Source organism: Dipodomys spectabilis, unplaced genomic scaffold (assembly GCF_019054845.1).
Source record: "Dipodomys spectabilis isolate Male_0828 unplaced genomic scaffold, ASM1905484v1 ptg000054l, whole genome shotgun sequence".
NCBI classification, from domain to species: Eukaryota; Metazoa; Chordata; class Mammalia; order Rodentia; family Heteromyidae; genus Dipodomys; species Dipodomys spectabilis.
In genome coordinates, this window is record NW_024870731.1 from 16,854,561 (window position 1) to 16,870,680 (window position 16,120).

General features: G+C 45.8%; 1 protein-coding gene across 3 annotated transcripts in view; it reads left to right on the top strand.

Moving 5' to 3' along the window:
• The first annotated feature begins 4,093 nt into the window (after positions 1–4,093).
• Nr1d2 (nuclear receptor subfamily 1 group D member 2) overlaps positions 4,094–16,120 on the top strand; it is a 54,586-nt gene continuing 42,559 nt past the window's right edge. For all 3 annotated transcript variants that reach the window (XR_006147435.1, XR_006147434.1, XM_042679745.1), the window contains exons 1-2: positions 4,094–4,183; positions 15,468–15,731. Coding sequence is in view for 1 of the 3 variants with exons in the window: in XM_042679745.1 (XP_042535679.1) it covers positions 4,168–4,183; positions 15,468–15,731 (280 nt within the window). In the remaining 2 variants the exon portion in view is untranslated. The remainder of the gene's footprint in view (positions 4,184–15,467; positions 15,732–16,120) is intronic.

Sequence of the window (16,120 nt, forward strand, 5' to 3'; positions counted from 1 at the left end):
AAGAGCGAAGAGGAAGTTTGAGGTAAAAATATTTGAGAAGTGCTAATCTATGGCAAAGCAGAGACAAACATTAAATGGCATGTGGGGCATTAGGAACTAGCAGGATTTATCAGGACATTGAACATTTGAAATTTTCAGTTCTGAATAAATTTAGAAATTGGACATTTTAAATGAGGAATTGGCCTGATCTTTAGGAAAATCTCATCTTTTTTCTCTTTTTTCCTAACACACCCTCTTTACCTATATCCTCACATTGTACTGTCTTACTTGATCTATTGTACTAGAATGTAGAGATAGCAATTTCTAACAGGTCATTCTCTCCTTTATCCACATCCAGATTGACCTGTCTTGTGTTATATGCTATTAGTTGCATATAAGAGCTAATGAAGGTAGCTTTCCCAGGAAATAGTTTCTTTTCCTTTTTTGAGGCAGTTGCCAAAAGATGGCCTTGAACTCCAACAATTCACCTGGCGCAGCTTTCTAACTAGCTGGGACTATAGTTGCATACTACAACTCATGGCTATAATGTAGATTTTAACAGATAACTTGTGAAGATAATTCATTCAGTAGCTATTTGGTCAAAAGAATAGGAGGTGAAAAGTTGAAACTGACCATAAGATGTCTGAGAATATCAACAGAGATTCTCATAGACACCACAGTATTAACAAATAGGGCTCCTTAGTGTGACAGCAGCAAAAAGCTACATCACAACTGATCAACTGATGCTGCCCGGCATCCTCCTACTGTCCTGAAGAGCACAAGTGGCTAAATGTGTGGCTGATGCCTGACCTGGGTTGTATGTAGTCCTATGTCCTCTGAGAGTCAATGCAGCCTCATAAGATGGAGGCAGTGTTCCTTCCTTCCTTTTGTCAGTCCTGGGGCTTGAACTCAGGGTCTGGGTGCTATTCCTGAGCTTTATTTTCCCTCAAGATTAGTGGAGCCACAGCTCCACTTCCGGCTTTTTGGTGATTAATTGGAGATAAGAGTCTTACAGAGTTTTCTACCTGGGCTGGCTTAGAACCTGGATTCTCAGATCTCTACTTCTTGAGTAGCTAGGATTACTGGTATGAGGCATTGGTGCCCAGATGGAAGTAGTCTTTAAAACCTTCCAGGCTCAGCTGGGTGCATATGTCTCATGCCTATATTTCTAGCCACTTGGGCTGAGACCAGGAGGATTGAGGTTTGAAGTCATCCATGGAAAGAAAAGTCAATGAAATACCATCTAAAGCAAGCAAGCAAACAAACCCTGAAGCTCACAGACAAAAATTTTATTTTATTTTTATCTTTTTGCGGTACTAGAGTTTAAACTCATCTGCTTTGCTAGGTAGATACTCTACCACTTGAGCCATACTTCAAGCCTGATATAAATCTCTCTCTCTCCCTTTCTCTACAAACATCCTTCCAAACTATTTTTATTAGCATATATTAGCTACTCAAGGGGGGGGGGGGGAATTTCACTGTAAACTTTCTACCCAGTCTGCCTTCCAGCCTTCATATTAACTTCATTTTATCTGTGTAGGAGATAGTGGGGTTGATACAGAAAATAGAAAACCAAACTACAATATATTCCAATTAATCTCTCCCATGATTCTCCTCTAGTCTTCCCTTTTCTTAATACGATGTCAACAGGTTCCATTTGTTCTATTTTCATACATGTCAACAATCTATTGTTGAAAGACAGCCACATTCATTCTTTTACCCTTTTTACCATCCCCAACGTAGATTTTATATACTTTATCATTGATGAGAAGGTATCATAGTGTGATTTTTAGATTCTTTTCAAATGTAGGTGGTGGACACATTATATTGTAAAATAGATTTTACTTTTTAGAAATTTTCAGTTCACAGAACTGAATGGTAACTATTTAAGAGTTCCCCCCTACCCCCTGTCACCACAAATGCACAACTTTCTTCACTTTCAAAATCCTGCTGCACAGTGGTACATTTTGTTATCATCTATGAATCTGCAGTGACACATCCTTATCACTCAAAGCCCATAGTTAACACTAACATTTGCTGCCCCTGGGACTGGATATTCTGTGGGTTTTGGTCAAGATATACACCCATATATTCAGCATTACTTATGGTATAATTTCTCTGCTCATCCCCCAAATTCTCTGTGCTGTGTAGTCTCTTCTAACACCTAGCAAGCACTGATCTTTTTTCTGTCACCAGTTTTGCCTTTTCAGAGAGGTCATATAGTTAGTATCAGAGTGCTTTCCATTTTTATGATTTGTTAAACTTCTTCCTTCCAGACTGTTCACATTAACTTCATTTTACCTGTGTAGAAAGAGACAGTGGGGTTGATACAGAAAATGGAAAACCAAACTACAAAGATGGCCTGGGAAACTCTTGAATTAGCGTCAAGTGTTTATAACCAGGTGAAAGCCTGAAACAGGGAAAAGCCCTGAAACAGGGAAGGAAAAAGGACTTTTTTGGATCTAAAAATAAACATACAAGTCAAAATATACAAATCTTCAGTGCATGTTTTGTGGGTTCTGACATATGCACATACCTATCTGGTCCTTAAACTGAGATGCAAGGGGGCATAATCACATTGGCTGCAGGATGTGGGAACTGAGTTTAGAGATGTTTAGAGATTGTGCCTTGAGTCCAGGCAGATTAGAGGAAGGGACTGGACATTTTCAAAGCGTCCTAGGAAGCCACTGGAAGGTTTTAAACAGAATAATCAGAACTCATTTACATTTTAAAGGTACCATCACACTGGGAAGAAGAGACCCAAGGAACAGGTTTTCAATTAGCAAACTAGTTCCTTTGCAAGAGGCAATGCTAATTGGCTGTCAGAGGGTAAAGGCAAAACTCTGAAGACCTGCCCCAGCTGGAAACATTTTGAAGGTAGAATAGCTCAGATTTGTTAATGGATTGGAGCATAAAAGGCAACGAGAGAGAAGTTAGAAACCTAACATTTGCTGGTTTCCAGAACAGATGGATTCACCAAAATAGTAAGGACTGATAATGGTGAAGGAACTTGTGTATCCATACGCAGATGTGGGTGGCATGGGGAAAGAAAGTACTGCACGTGTAAGTAACACGTCTTTTATGTGACACATTCCCCATTCTATACCGAAACATTTCAGAGCAAACTGGGATCATTTTACAGTGAACGTCCACCATCTAACGTTTGGTTCTTATTATGCATCAGTTCGTGCCCACTTTATTTTTTGGAGTGCATTTGAGTTGCCGAACTGAAAACACTTGCCCCTGAATTCACCACAGCACATTTTTCTTTTGATCTAAAGTTTACGTACAAGGTGAGATGCACAAACCTGAAAGTGCCTGGTCGGTGCAAGCGCACACTATTACATTGAGAGGCAGGGCTGTATTATCAGGCCAGCGGTTGGATGCGGGAATCTACAGAGATCAGAGAGGTCTCCCTTTAAAATAGAAATTTGGAAATCATCAAAACCCCAGTATTGAAAGCTATGAGAGGAGATGGAAAACCACCACCAACCACCACCAAAGAGATGGAGAGAAAAAGTGGGTGTTCCCGGAGACCAGAGTTTGGAGCGGTCAGTCGGGAGGAGCCGCGAGGTGGACCTGTCAATCACTGAGGTGACCCGGGGGAGTCACTGGGTGGCGGTCGGGACAGGGCCGGGCGGGGCGGGGCAGGACCAGGGCCTTAGGCGGGAAGGTCAGCTAGGAGGCGGCGGAGGCGGGGCAGGACACTGGGAGGCGGCGGAGGGCGGGGCCGGAGCGGGCGAGGGGGCGGGGCCCCCGGAGGGGCGGGGCGGCGGGCCAGCGCGGCGGGGAGGGCGGAGTCGCCGCAGCGGCCGGCCGCGGGGGGGTGGTGTGTGTGTGGGGGGGGGGGGGGGAGGCGCGCGGAGGGAGGGGGTGTGCGCGGGTCACGTGGCCGTCGCTGCCCTCCCCGTCAGCCGCCTTCGCCGCCGCGGTGCGCTGGCTGCAGGAAGCCGCCGCGCCGCCGCTTTTGTTGTCAGGGACCCCGCGAAGAACGCCGCTGTCCGCCCGCTCGCCGGGGGCACCCGCCCTCCGCTTCGGGGCCTGGGTCCCGGGCGCCCGCCCGCCCCACTCATGCCGGGGGCCCGCGAGCCCCGCTGCCTGCGGCCCGGGGCGGCGCGGCGCTGAGGGGGCGGCGGCGCTGCCCGTCTGCGGGGAGCGGGCGGCCTCGGCCCCCGTCTCGAGGGCGCCATGGAGGTGAATGCGGGTAAGCGCCGGCGGCCGCGGGGGGGGGGGGGCGGCGGGGGTGGGGAGGAGGGCGTCCGGAGCCGGCGGGGGGCGGCGCGGGGGGCGGCCGCGGGGCCGGCGGGTGGGCGGCTGCGCGCCGCGAGCCCGACGCCGGCGGGTGGTCCGTCGCCCCCCCGGGCTGCCCCGCGCCCGCCCTCCGGACGCCCCGCGACGCCGCAGCGCGGCCCGGCGGCGGCCGGCCCGGCCCCCCCCCTCACATGGCCCGGCCGCGCGAGCCACGTGCGCGCTGTGTTTACGTTCCGCGGCGCGCGGGCGCCGGTTGGCTGGGCGGGCGCGTGACGCGGCATTACATAATGGAGGCTGAGGCGGCGGCGGCGGGCGGGGACACGTGAGGCCGCTCGGCTCGGTGACCCACATTCCCCGGGGCCGCAGGGACACGTGGGGGCGGCTGCGCGCGCCGCCGGGGAGCGCCGCAGCCCGGGGAAGCCCCGCCCCCTCGGGGGGCCCTCCGGGCTGTGACGTCGCCGCGATTCCCTCCTCCCCCGCGGGCTTGCACACTGCGGAGGCCGGTGCGCGTGCGCGCCAGGATCCCGCGGCGGATCCCCGAGGCTCCGCGGCGGACGACCGCGCCGCACTGCGCGGACCGCCGTAACCCGGGCGCCCGGGCTGCCGCAGCCGCGCACCTAGCCGAGCCTGCGGAGGGGCCGAGGGCCCCGGGCGCTTCGCAGCGGTGCGGGTGTTTGGGGGAAGGTTGAGATTCCTCGAGGAAGACCCCGTGGGGGGGATCCCCGCAGGAGCCCCGAGGCGACCGGGACTAGGGCGAGACTGGACAGCACCCACCGATGGGATGCCGCCTCGGCCCTCCCGGGCTGGGATTTTTCTGTAAGCCTGTAAACTGGTTAAGTGGTCACAGGTGACTCCCAGACTTTTATACAGCCAGTCATTCTTTATTTACATTAAAGAACTTAAAATCGATGGCTCTCTGACCCTGTTCTTTCGATGTTTATATCTCTTACTACATTGCCAGCGACACTGTCACAGTATCACACTGTTCTTGCCCCCTAAAACGATCGCCCTTACCTGAAGCGAATGAAGCTTTTTTTTTTTTTTTTTAACATTTTGCACACCTCTACAAATCATACTCCAGTAACAAGTGTGTTGTGAATCTTCCATTAATGGTGATAAAAATCAAGTTTTCTATGGGCCCAAGTAGGAGCCTTTGAAGGTCTTTAAAAATAATGCAATAACTTTAGTGATTAGCAAGCTTTTGCTTCAGACTCTTTTTTTTTTTAAATTTTATTTTATTTGAGAACATACTGTACAGAGGGGTTACAATTACATGGGCAGGATAATGCATACATTCCTTACCAAGCATTGCAGCCTCCTCCTTTGTTTACCCTTCACCTCCCTTCCCAGCCTCCCCCCCCCCCCCCCCCCCCCCGACTCTTTTAATCCAGCCTTTGGCATGGTTTTGGAACTTCAGATGTGCCTTGGTTCTGGTGGGTTTTCTTCTGATTTGAGCCTGTTAATCTTGACTTTGGAGGCTAGCAATGGATGACTTGCCAACTCCTTCCCTCATCCTTTTCAGTTCAGTTTGCAGTTCCAACTATTGGTCCCAGCTTGCATTCCCCATCCGTTGTTTTTCCCTTTGGGATGCAAATAGCAGAAGTGAATAGTCTAGTGACCGGGCAACTACCAACTTCCAAGTTGTCCTCTTTTGTTTTGGACCCTGCTGCAAATGAATTCTCTGGCAGACATTATTTATTTAGTTAAATTCTGGCATGTTCCTTTGCTGACTCATAGTAAACTTGCAGTCACCTAGGACCTTTTCGTGTAAAGTATTCTGAGTCTACCTTATATCTATTGTGCAAATAATTGCTTGACTTGAAGAGTAGAAATTTGCTATTGGAATTTTTGAATGTTTTTCTTTTATTTCTGTGCAAGTACTGGGGCTTGAATACAGGACCGTGCTCCCATTTTTTTTTTTTTTTAAATCATGGCTCCCTGGCCCTTTACCACTTGAGCCAACACATTCAAAAAATTTTTTTTTTCTGGCTAATTGAAGATAAGAGTCTTTCGTATTTGTCTGCCTGGGATGGCTCTGATCCTCAAATCTCAGGCCCCAGAGTAGCTAGGGTTATAGGTCTGAGCCACTGGCACCTGGCTTCCTGAATTTTCTCATGTTCGTTTTTATCCCAAGTTTGTGCTGTCACCTATTAAACTATTTTCACCATCTATCAACCGATCAATCAGAGGATACTTTGATAAGAATTTCCATTTCCTTTAACTTATTCGGTGTTGTAAGCATTGACTAGGACACTTTCCTCGAGCTTTAATATCACTTGACACACATTAGTCAGTGATAACTTTGTTTTACTGCCCTATGATTCATGACACAGTGTCTACACTTCACCCTGACTAACACAGATGAGAAACTGACTACATTTATTTATTTATGGTTGTGTAAAACAAATTCCCTCAAGTGTAAGTTCATTAATTGTACATTCTATGAACAATGAATGGCTATAATTCACATTATAAAATTAAAGGAAAATATTCCTACACAGTCTATTCTTATGTTTATAGACTTGTATATTGTGTCTTGCCAAACATGCAGGAGAGAGAACTGGAAGGATATAAGGGCAGAGAAATCTTCAGTTGTGGGGCTGGGAAGGTGGCTCAGTGGTAGAGAGCTTGCCTTGCGTGCCTGAGGCCCTGGGTTGGATTCCTCAGCACCACATGAGCAAAAAAGAAAAAAGCCGCAAGTGGTGCTGTGGCTCAAGTGATAGAGCGCTAGCCTTGAGCTGAAGAGCTGAGGGACAGTGCCCAGGCCCAGAGTTCAGGCCCCACGACCGGACCCCCCCCCCAAAAAAAAAAGAAACCTTCAGTTGTAGAAATAGCAAAATAATGTGAAGAATCAAAAGGGAAGTAGGAAGATGCATGATTAATTAGAGGCTTACTGTATTCTGAAGGCAATATAGAGGTAAGCTACAGCCACTAGGCCTACATGACACATTAAAAATAAAGAAGACAGAATAGGGGTGTTGTATTTGAGCCATTCTGATTGAACTCTTTCAGTATAAAGATGGCAGAATAACAATCACAATATCAATTGAGTGTATTCCCTTAAATGTAGCTGGCACATAATTCTGTGAATGTGCTACTGTTAACATTTTAAAGATGAAGAGCTAATTGAAGTCAAGAAAACCCAGTAAGTGTAGGAGTAAGAATTTGACCACGAAGTTCTCTTGGAGAATATAAACTGAACTATTGTGTAAAAGATGTTAGCCTACAAAACATTTAAAAGTGAATGCACAAAAATGTGTGTGAAAATGGAACAACAGGAGTCCTTTACTCCCATTTTCTTGGCGGGCAGCCAGAAATGCTGTCCCTTTCTCCCCATTTCTCCTGCTTTATTCTGGTATGCTGAAATCCTTGCTAAAACTTGAAAAAGAAGGAAAAATACCGAATAGTGAATTTTGTTGAAGTTGATTTAGAAAGGGGCCAGAGGAAATGAAGGAGTGTAATGGGTGAGTTTGAGCTGGGTACATCGGATGCATAGGCCAAAGTGGAACTCTCTTACGCAGTAATTGATGCATGGGAGGGGAAAAGTGTATGCACAATTAGACTTGCTTCCCAGCCCTCCTGATAACCTCCATCTTAAAAAAAAAAATGCACAGTTTGGTCTGGTGTTAAGGTTGAAGGAGATCTGTTCAGGATTGTAGCTGGTGGAAAAGGGCAGGTGAAGAGCCTCTTAATCCCAGCACTTAGCCCTTTCTCATTTTTTCTCTTTCATTTTCTCTCATTCTCTCATCTTGATGTTAGTTGAGCTGTTCTGTTTCTAGATGTAGCTTATGCCTTGGCTTTCTAGCAATTTACATAGAAAAAACATTTGTTTTACAAATTAAGACCCCCTTCCTCTTTTTTTGGTGTGTGTGGAGGTGCTGGAACTCAGGGCATTGGTGCTGTTCCTGAGCTTTTTTTGCTCAAGGCTAGAGCTTTACCACTTTGAGCTACAGCTCAACTTCTGATTTTCTGGTGATTATTGGAAAAAAGAGTTTCAAGGACTTTCCTGCTTGTAGAGAGAGCTGGGAAAGAGAGGTGGGAAAGAAAGAGCTAGAAAAGAGGAGAGCTGGAAAAGAGAGAAAAGAGCTAGAAAAGAGCGCGTCTGGGCCTGGGCTAGGCCTTATCTAGGGTATGGATAGAGAAAGGTGTGGCCACATCAAATTCAGATGTGACCTCAGCAGATGCAGACCTCTTCCAGGTGTGCCAGTTGCCTAGGTAACTCAGGTACTGGGTGGAGACTTTGCTGCGAGGAGGGTGGAGTCTTCTCGCCATCCAGGAGAGGACCTTACATTTTAGCCTTTTAATAATCATGAAATAGGGCGCAGATTCTCTGGCTACTTCCTGCTGACAAGGGGCGTCGACATTAGGGGTAAAAGGCTGGAATTTGGTCCCCTCCCTGAGAAGGCAGCGAGCAGCAGCTGTCCTTTGATGGTGTGAGTCCTTCGATGAAGTCTGGAGAAGTCTCATGAGGCATTGAGGGGCTGGAAAAAATACTAGAGAGCAAATAAATGGCAAGAGGAAGGACTTGGGGCTGAAAATGTTGGTAGAAATGTCCCTAGCTACTTCTGACATTTGGCGACTAGGTAGAGAAGTCAGGTGACAAAGGCAAGAATATAAATTTCTGTTCAGTTAATAGATAGACAGGTATAGATGGATGGGCAGGCTTCTTACTTCCACTGACCTCCCGGCTCTGGTTAGTTTTGAAAGGGCAGGCACAAAGTGGCTGATGTGACATCATCTCCTCTTACTCCCCTCCATTGTCCCTTGTTCCCCAGACTGGCTGAGTCTAGGTGCTTGTTGCTGGGATAGCTTTTCCCAGTTAGTATTCAAGGAGGATTGAACTCAAGGCCTGAGCACTGTCCCTGAGCAGTTCCCTTTTTTTTTGGGGGGGGTCTGGTCGTGGGGCCTGAACTCTGGGTTTGGGCGCTGTCCCTCAGCTCTTCAGCTCAAGGCTAGTGCTCTACCACTTGAGCCACAGCACCACTTCTGTCTGGCTTTTTTCTTATGTGGTGCTGAGGAATCGAACCCAGGGCCTCATGCATGCAAGGCAAGCGCTCTACCACTGAGCCACCTTCCCAGCCCTCCCTGAGCACTTCTGCTCAAGGCTAGCACTCTACCACTTTGAGTTATAGTACCACTTGCAGTGTTTGCTGGTTAGAGATAAGAGTCTTGAGCCATGCTTCCAGCCTGGCTCTTTGCAGTTAGTTGGGAGATGTCAGTCTTGTGAGTGAAGGAGAGGTGACCAGGCAGAAGCAACATCCCGACTTCCCCCAGAGCCCTCTAGAGAGAAATGGCCAAGCCCCCAAAATCAAGTGTCTTCAGCTTCAGAGGTGGAGGTGACCGGCCTTTCAGCTAAAGGCCGTAGGAGCTCTCTGGCGTGGCGCCACATCTGGACAGAGACTGAGCAACAGAGAACCGTAGAGAGTAAGTTTTACTCACCAGAGTAGAGAAGTGGTGTGGACGTGGATGTGAAGGCAGCAATGGTATCGATGCGCTGTGTCCACAGCAGACAGACCGGTTCGCAAAAGACCGTCAGAACTGTGGGTATTCCTCAGAGCAAAAAGGGAAAAACAAAGAAAAAAGAGGAAAAAAAACTGGAGAGGAATCCCACCTATCCTGACTTTAAGCCTTTTATCCGAGTCATGGCACCATTTATGTGAGGGTTTTAAAGAGAGGTAGCTGAGTAAGAACAGCACCACGCACATGGTATTCTGTTAAGGGGTAGGTTTATTCATCGTTCTGGCTGGCACCAGGCCATGTTAGCCCTCCACGCGGCTGGGAAAGACCTGGGAAAGAGGTGGGAAAGAGCTGAGAAAAAGCTAGAAAAGAGAAGAGAGAGCTGGGAAAGAGAGGTGGGAAATAGAGCTAGAAAAGAGAAGAGAGAGTTGGGAAAGAGAGAGAAAAGAGCTAGAAAAGATGGTCACCTCATTTAAAAATACAGTTTCCTAAATAGTACAACATTTAATTATTTATGCATTCTTTAAAATTACTTTGGTCTTGTCACCTTCTCTGTGTTTACCCATCTTGATCTCTGCCCTCTATGTGATCCTCAGCATTTCAGTCTTTTGTGTAAAATACCACTTATATTAATGTAGACTTTTTAGAGAAGGGATCAAGCTGGTCTGTGAGCCCTATCCCCCCGGAGACAGTTGGAAAGTTAGTGCTTTTAGGTCTACCCTATCATAGTTAAAGAGGAATTATCCATAATCCTTTCAGATGAGAAAATGAAACCTGTGATAAATTGTTTTGTCTGAATCACAAGGCAAGAAAGTATGGTCATGAGTTGACATCAGATGTCCTTTCCAGGAATTTGGGCAAACCTGGGGCAAACCAGGGGGCAGAGTTCCCTTCTCCCCCTCCAGCAGTGCTCTCCAGCAGTATGAAGTGCATATTGACTTCTGGTTTGTCTGAAGTTGACTACTGGGTAAGCCCTATCCTGGGAGCTGGCCCTGCTCCACAGTCCCTTTGAACTAAAAATAGAGACTCTGCCTTAGCTAATTTTAGCTCCAGGCCTCTGAAGTTCATTCTGTGTTTCTGGAGGTGTTGGGACTTGCTGGTTTGGGGATTTTACCTTTCTTGCTTTATCATTAAAAAACTGCAGGAAACTCTTTAATTAGGAACAACATTTCATTTCAGTCTTGTGCTAACTACAAGATTTTCCCATTTTATAGAAGGATTAGGGACAAAAAGTGACAAGTGACTTGCTTGTTTAGGTTTTTAGTAAGAGTGACAGTCTAGCTGGGCATTGGTGGTTCATGCCTATAATGCTGGCTACTCAAGAGGCTAAGATCTAAGGATCACAGTTCAAAACTAGCCTGGGAAAGACAAATTTGAGATTCTCTTACCTTCAGTTAACCAGCAAAAAGCCAGAACTGGAGGTGTGGCTCATGTGGTAGGGCACCAGGTTGAGAGGCTTGAGTGAGAGCCCGAGGCCCTGAGTTCAAGCTTCAGCATTGTGTGTGTGTGTGTGTGTGTGTGTGTGTGTGTGTGTGTGTGTGTGTGTGTGTGTGTGTGTGTGTGTGTGTGTGTGTGTGTGTGTGTGTGTGTGTGTGTGTGTGTGTGTGTGTGTGTGTGTGTCACTTTGTATTCTGGCTTAGACAGCCATAACTCTCAGCTCTGGCCCTGCTCCTTAACCTCTAACCTCTTAAGCTCTCAGCTCATCTACAAAATGGGTCAGTAGAAGCTAGTTCACAGGATTCTTCTTACAAGGATGAAGTGTGACATGAAGTTGAATCATTTCATGGTTGGCATCTGGTAGGTGAGTAGTGACCTGTAATTTTACATCTTTGTCTTTAACTGGGTGGAGCAGCCACTGTAGGAATTTGTTATGTTCTAGGAAATTAAAATTTAACACTCTTGGGTTGCTAGCCATCCTGCTGGCACCGCTTTGTTTGGTACTAAGAGTAGATGTTAAAGACAGTTAACCTAGTGTTGAAGGTTTGCTAGGAGAAGGTATCTGCTTCTAGGGGAGTCATTTTTTATTCTGTGGTATGCTTGTACTTCCTTAAGATGAATTGGCTCTGATTTGAATTGGTAGTATATAGTAATTTTTCTTAGGTTTGATTTTGGAGCTGTTGCAGTTTTTACTTTTTATTTTTTTGGTAATTAATTACATTGCTTCTCATTATGTAGCCAGTGTTTTATTTTTTTTAATTTTTTTATTATAAAGATACTATACAGAGGGTTATAGTTACATGAGCAAGGTAATGCGTACACTTCCTATTGAGCATTGTTACCCCCTCCATTGTTCTCCCCCTACCATCCTTTCCTTCCCTCCCTTCCCCGAGGTTTTGTTTTTAATTGTGATTAAGTGATTACATAATTTCCCAAATTTCACAGTATTGTGGAATAATGATGCTCATTTAAAGTCACAAGTTCATTCTAACTTTCCTGGAGCAAATTGTCTATCACAGTCTATAACATATAACTGTGTACACATATACACCATACATGTGATCAGCAGCATGGGGATATTTAGTAGTGGTTCGACCAGATGAGTGGGAGTTCTTTGTTTCTTTTTTTTTTTGTCGGTCAGTGTCTTGTTTTTGCTAGATTGGCACAATTCTGAGGAGCCACAACTCTAGCTCTGTTTTCACTGGCTATTTGAAGATAGGGTTTTGCTTCCCACCAGGCTGGTTCCTCAGTTTTGCTTCTCCTGTCATAGGTTTCCTGTTGCTGGAATCACAGTTACATGCTCCTGCTTCCAGCTTCCCTTCCTTGGAGACATATCTTTTGTACTTTTCTACCCAGGCTGATCCTTCCATGATCCTTCAAATTTGAGCTCCCATGTAGTTTGGGATGATAGATGTACAGCATGGTGCTCAGCTATGGGTTGAGAAGGGGATTTTGTGTCTTTTTGCCTAAGCTAGCCTCCAACCATGATCACACACTATTTTTTTTTTTTTTTTTTGGTCACTATTGGGGCTTGAACTCAAGGCCTGGGCGCAGTCCTTGAGTCCCTTTATGCTCAGGGCTAGTGCTCTATTACTTGAGCCACAGCTGTTACTTCTAGGGTTTTCTTAGTTTTATTGAAGATAAGAGTCTCATAGACTTTTGTGCCCAAGGTGGCTTTGATCTGCAGTCCTTGGATCTCAGCCTCCTAAGTAGCTAGGGTTATAGATAAGAGTGCCTAATCTTCACACTACTTTAACTCACTAAAATGATAGGCCTGTCTTAAAAAAATTTGGAACAGTCTTGGTAACACTGACTAGCCTTAAAATTTCTATTCTAGAGCTGGGAAGGTGGCTCAGTGGTAGAGCGCTTGCCTTGCATTCCAGAGGCCCTGGGTTCGATTCCTCAGCACCACATAAGCAAAAAGAAAAAAAAAGCCGGAAGTAGTGCTGTGGCTCAAGTGGTAGAGCGCTAGCCTTGAGCTGAAGAGCTGAGGGACAGTGCCCAGGCCTAGAGTTCAGGCCCCACAACCGGACCCCCCAAAAAAAAAAAAAAAAATCTCGGGCTGGGAAGGTGGCTCAGTGGTAGAGCGCTTGCCTTGCATGCATGAGGTCCTGGGTTCTATTCCTCAGCACCACATAAGCAAAAAGAAAAAAGCCGGAAGTGGCGCTGTGGCTCAAGTGGTAGAGTGCTAGCCTTGAGCTGAATAGCTGAGGGACAGTGCCCAGGCCCAGAGTTCAGGCCTCACGATCGGACCCCCAAAAATAAAAATAAATAAAAAAAGTAAAGTAGGGGTAGATGAGCACTGCCCCTGAGTACTTCCTACAGATACAGTAATTGATTTATGGCAATGTTCCTCAATCTAGTGTGTGTCAGAATTTCCAGAAAGGCTCAGGAAAATTATAATGCAGAAGATCTGGAGGAACTCTGAGAATTGCCATTTCTTACAGATTTCTAGGAGATATGATGCTCCTAATCTATGGTCTACTTGGTTGGTTTGACCACATTGTAGTAGGTTTAAGATTTCAGGACAGTAATAGGAGATATATAATCAATCCCTACATATGCTCAAAAAGCCACTAAGTATCTGTTCATGATGAAGGAAAGTTGTAGACCTTGGCAGAGGATAGAATTACGTATTTGGTGTGGGATTTGAGAAAATTATATATTTGGTCTTGAGGATAATCTTGTAATATCACTTTGAGGGAAGAAGTTTAAAATTATACCCGAGGATAATTTTAGCTTTTTCTTTTCTTTGGTCGGTCATGGGGCTTGAACTCTGGGCTTGGGCACTGTCCCTACGCTCTTCAGCTCAAGCTTCAAGCTCTACCGCTTTGAGCTACAGTGCCACTTCTGGTTTTCTAGTGGCTTAGTGGAAATAAGAGTCTTATGGACTTTCCTGCCCAGGCTGGCTTTGAAGCTCGATTCTCAGATTTCAGCTTCCTGAGTAGCTAGGATTACAGGCATGAGCCACCAGTGCCCTAGATGCTTTTTCTTTTTTCTTTCTTTTTTTTTTTTTGGGTCTGGTCGTGGGGCCTGAACTCTGGGCCTGGGCGCTGTCCCTCAGCTCTTCAGCTCAAGGCTAGTGCTCTACCACTTGAGCCACAGCACCACTTCTGGTGTTTTTCATTTTACTTATGTGGTGCTGAGGAATCGAACTCAGGGCCTCAGGCATGCAAGGCAAGCGCTCTACCACTGAGCCATCTTCCTAGCCCCTAGATGCTTTTTCTTAACCTGGGAGGTTTATAGGCTTTAAGAGGTATAGGCCAGTTTCTAGAGGATTATTGGTGAATTTGGGAGTTAAGTTTTGAGAATAGTTTTAGGAAGAGGATTAGCTTCAGCCTAACTGTTGCTCTCTCTCTGTCTCTCTGTCTCTCTCTTGTCTGTTCCCCTCCCCCCCTCACGCTGGTCTTGGGGCTTGAACTCAGAGCCTAAGCACTGTCCCTGAGCTTTTGTGCTCAAGGCTATTGCTCTACCACTTGGGTCAAGCTCCATTTCCGGCTTTTTGGTAGTTAATTGGAGATAAGAGTCTCATGGACTTTCTTGCTCAGGAAAGCTTTAAACCCCAATCATCTCAGCCTCCTGAGTAGGTAGGATTACAGATGTGAGCCACTGATGCCCGGCTCCAATCTTTTTTAACATGCTCCGTAACTACTGATTTGGAAAAAGAAATGGGGTGTGATCCCTTAAGATGTGTTTAGAGCCATGTGTGTCTGCAGGTACAGTGGCAGTGTAGGGTAGAGGAGGGAGTGGGAGAACCTGGTCTTAGTGGACAATTGCAGTTATCTTTAGGCTACAACAGAATGGAAAGGTTTGATAGCCACAGCTTTGTGAAGTGCCCTGTTTTAAGTACATTTTTTCTGGGGCTCCAAATGTTCCATCTGCCCTCAATTAACCTGTGTTTCAGCCAAGTGCTGAGGAGGCAATGATGAGCTCATTGTTCTGATTGTGTCAGATGAAGAAAAAAATGTAGGAGGCAAGGATTGGACCAGAACCGTTTGCTTGCTGAGGTTACTTGGATGTTTCTCATTCATTTTAGGAAATGAAAAGCTTTAGGTTTTGGTCTGCATGTGTTCAGAATAATCAACCATGTTAATGAATACATGTTAACTCCCACTATGTTAATGATGCATATTAACTCTCACCAATTTCAAGTCCCTTTTAAATGGTGAGAGTTAATATGGATTCAAGGTACTTTTTACTTTTGCTGTGAGCAAATGTTTAATATCAGTACCTGTCTCTAAAGTTAGTGACTTTACTAACAGTTTAGTAAATTAGTGTGTTCAGATGTGTAGAAATAAAAAAATATATTTTCTTATTTCTAATAGTCTCATTTCTCTTTGTAGGAGGTGTGATTGCATATATCAGCTCCTCCAGCTCAGCCTCCAGCCCTGCCTCGTGCCATAGTGAAGGTTCTGAGAATAGTTTCCAGTCCTCCTCTTCTGTTCCATCTTCTCCAAATAGCTCTAATTCTGATGCCAATGGTAATCCCAAGAATGGCGATCTCTCCAACATTGAAGGCATTCTGAAGAATGATCGAATAGATTGTTCTATGAAAACAAGCAAATCGAGTGCTCCTGGGATGACTAAGAATCACAGTGGTGTGACAAGTAAGTTAATTTAGTGTGCTAAAGGTCACTGTCATTAATAGCAGATGGGGCTTATTTTCTTAGCTTTCCATTTGGGGCCCGTTATATTTCTGGGTATAATTTTCCCTCCTTCTGGTAGTCATGTTGTGTAGTTGGGGAAGAAATCAGTGATGGCTTTAGAAGTTTCAGCATAGGGGCTGTCATGTGGTTATGTGCTCTGCCTGACAGTGCTTCTTCTTTCTTCTGGACTTCTGGTGTACTGAGTCTTGTTTCTGGAACAGAGTACTAGCTCATTATGGGAAGGGGTTTATATTAATGAAATTGGTTGGGAACATTTGGGATGAGGAAATGAAGCAGGATTGTATAACCATTTAGTGGTGGGATTTGGACTTGGACTAGAACAAGGACTA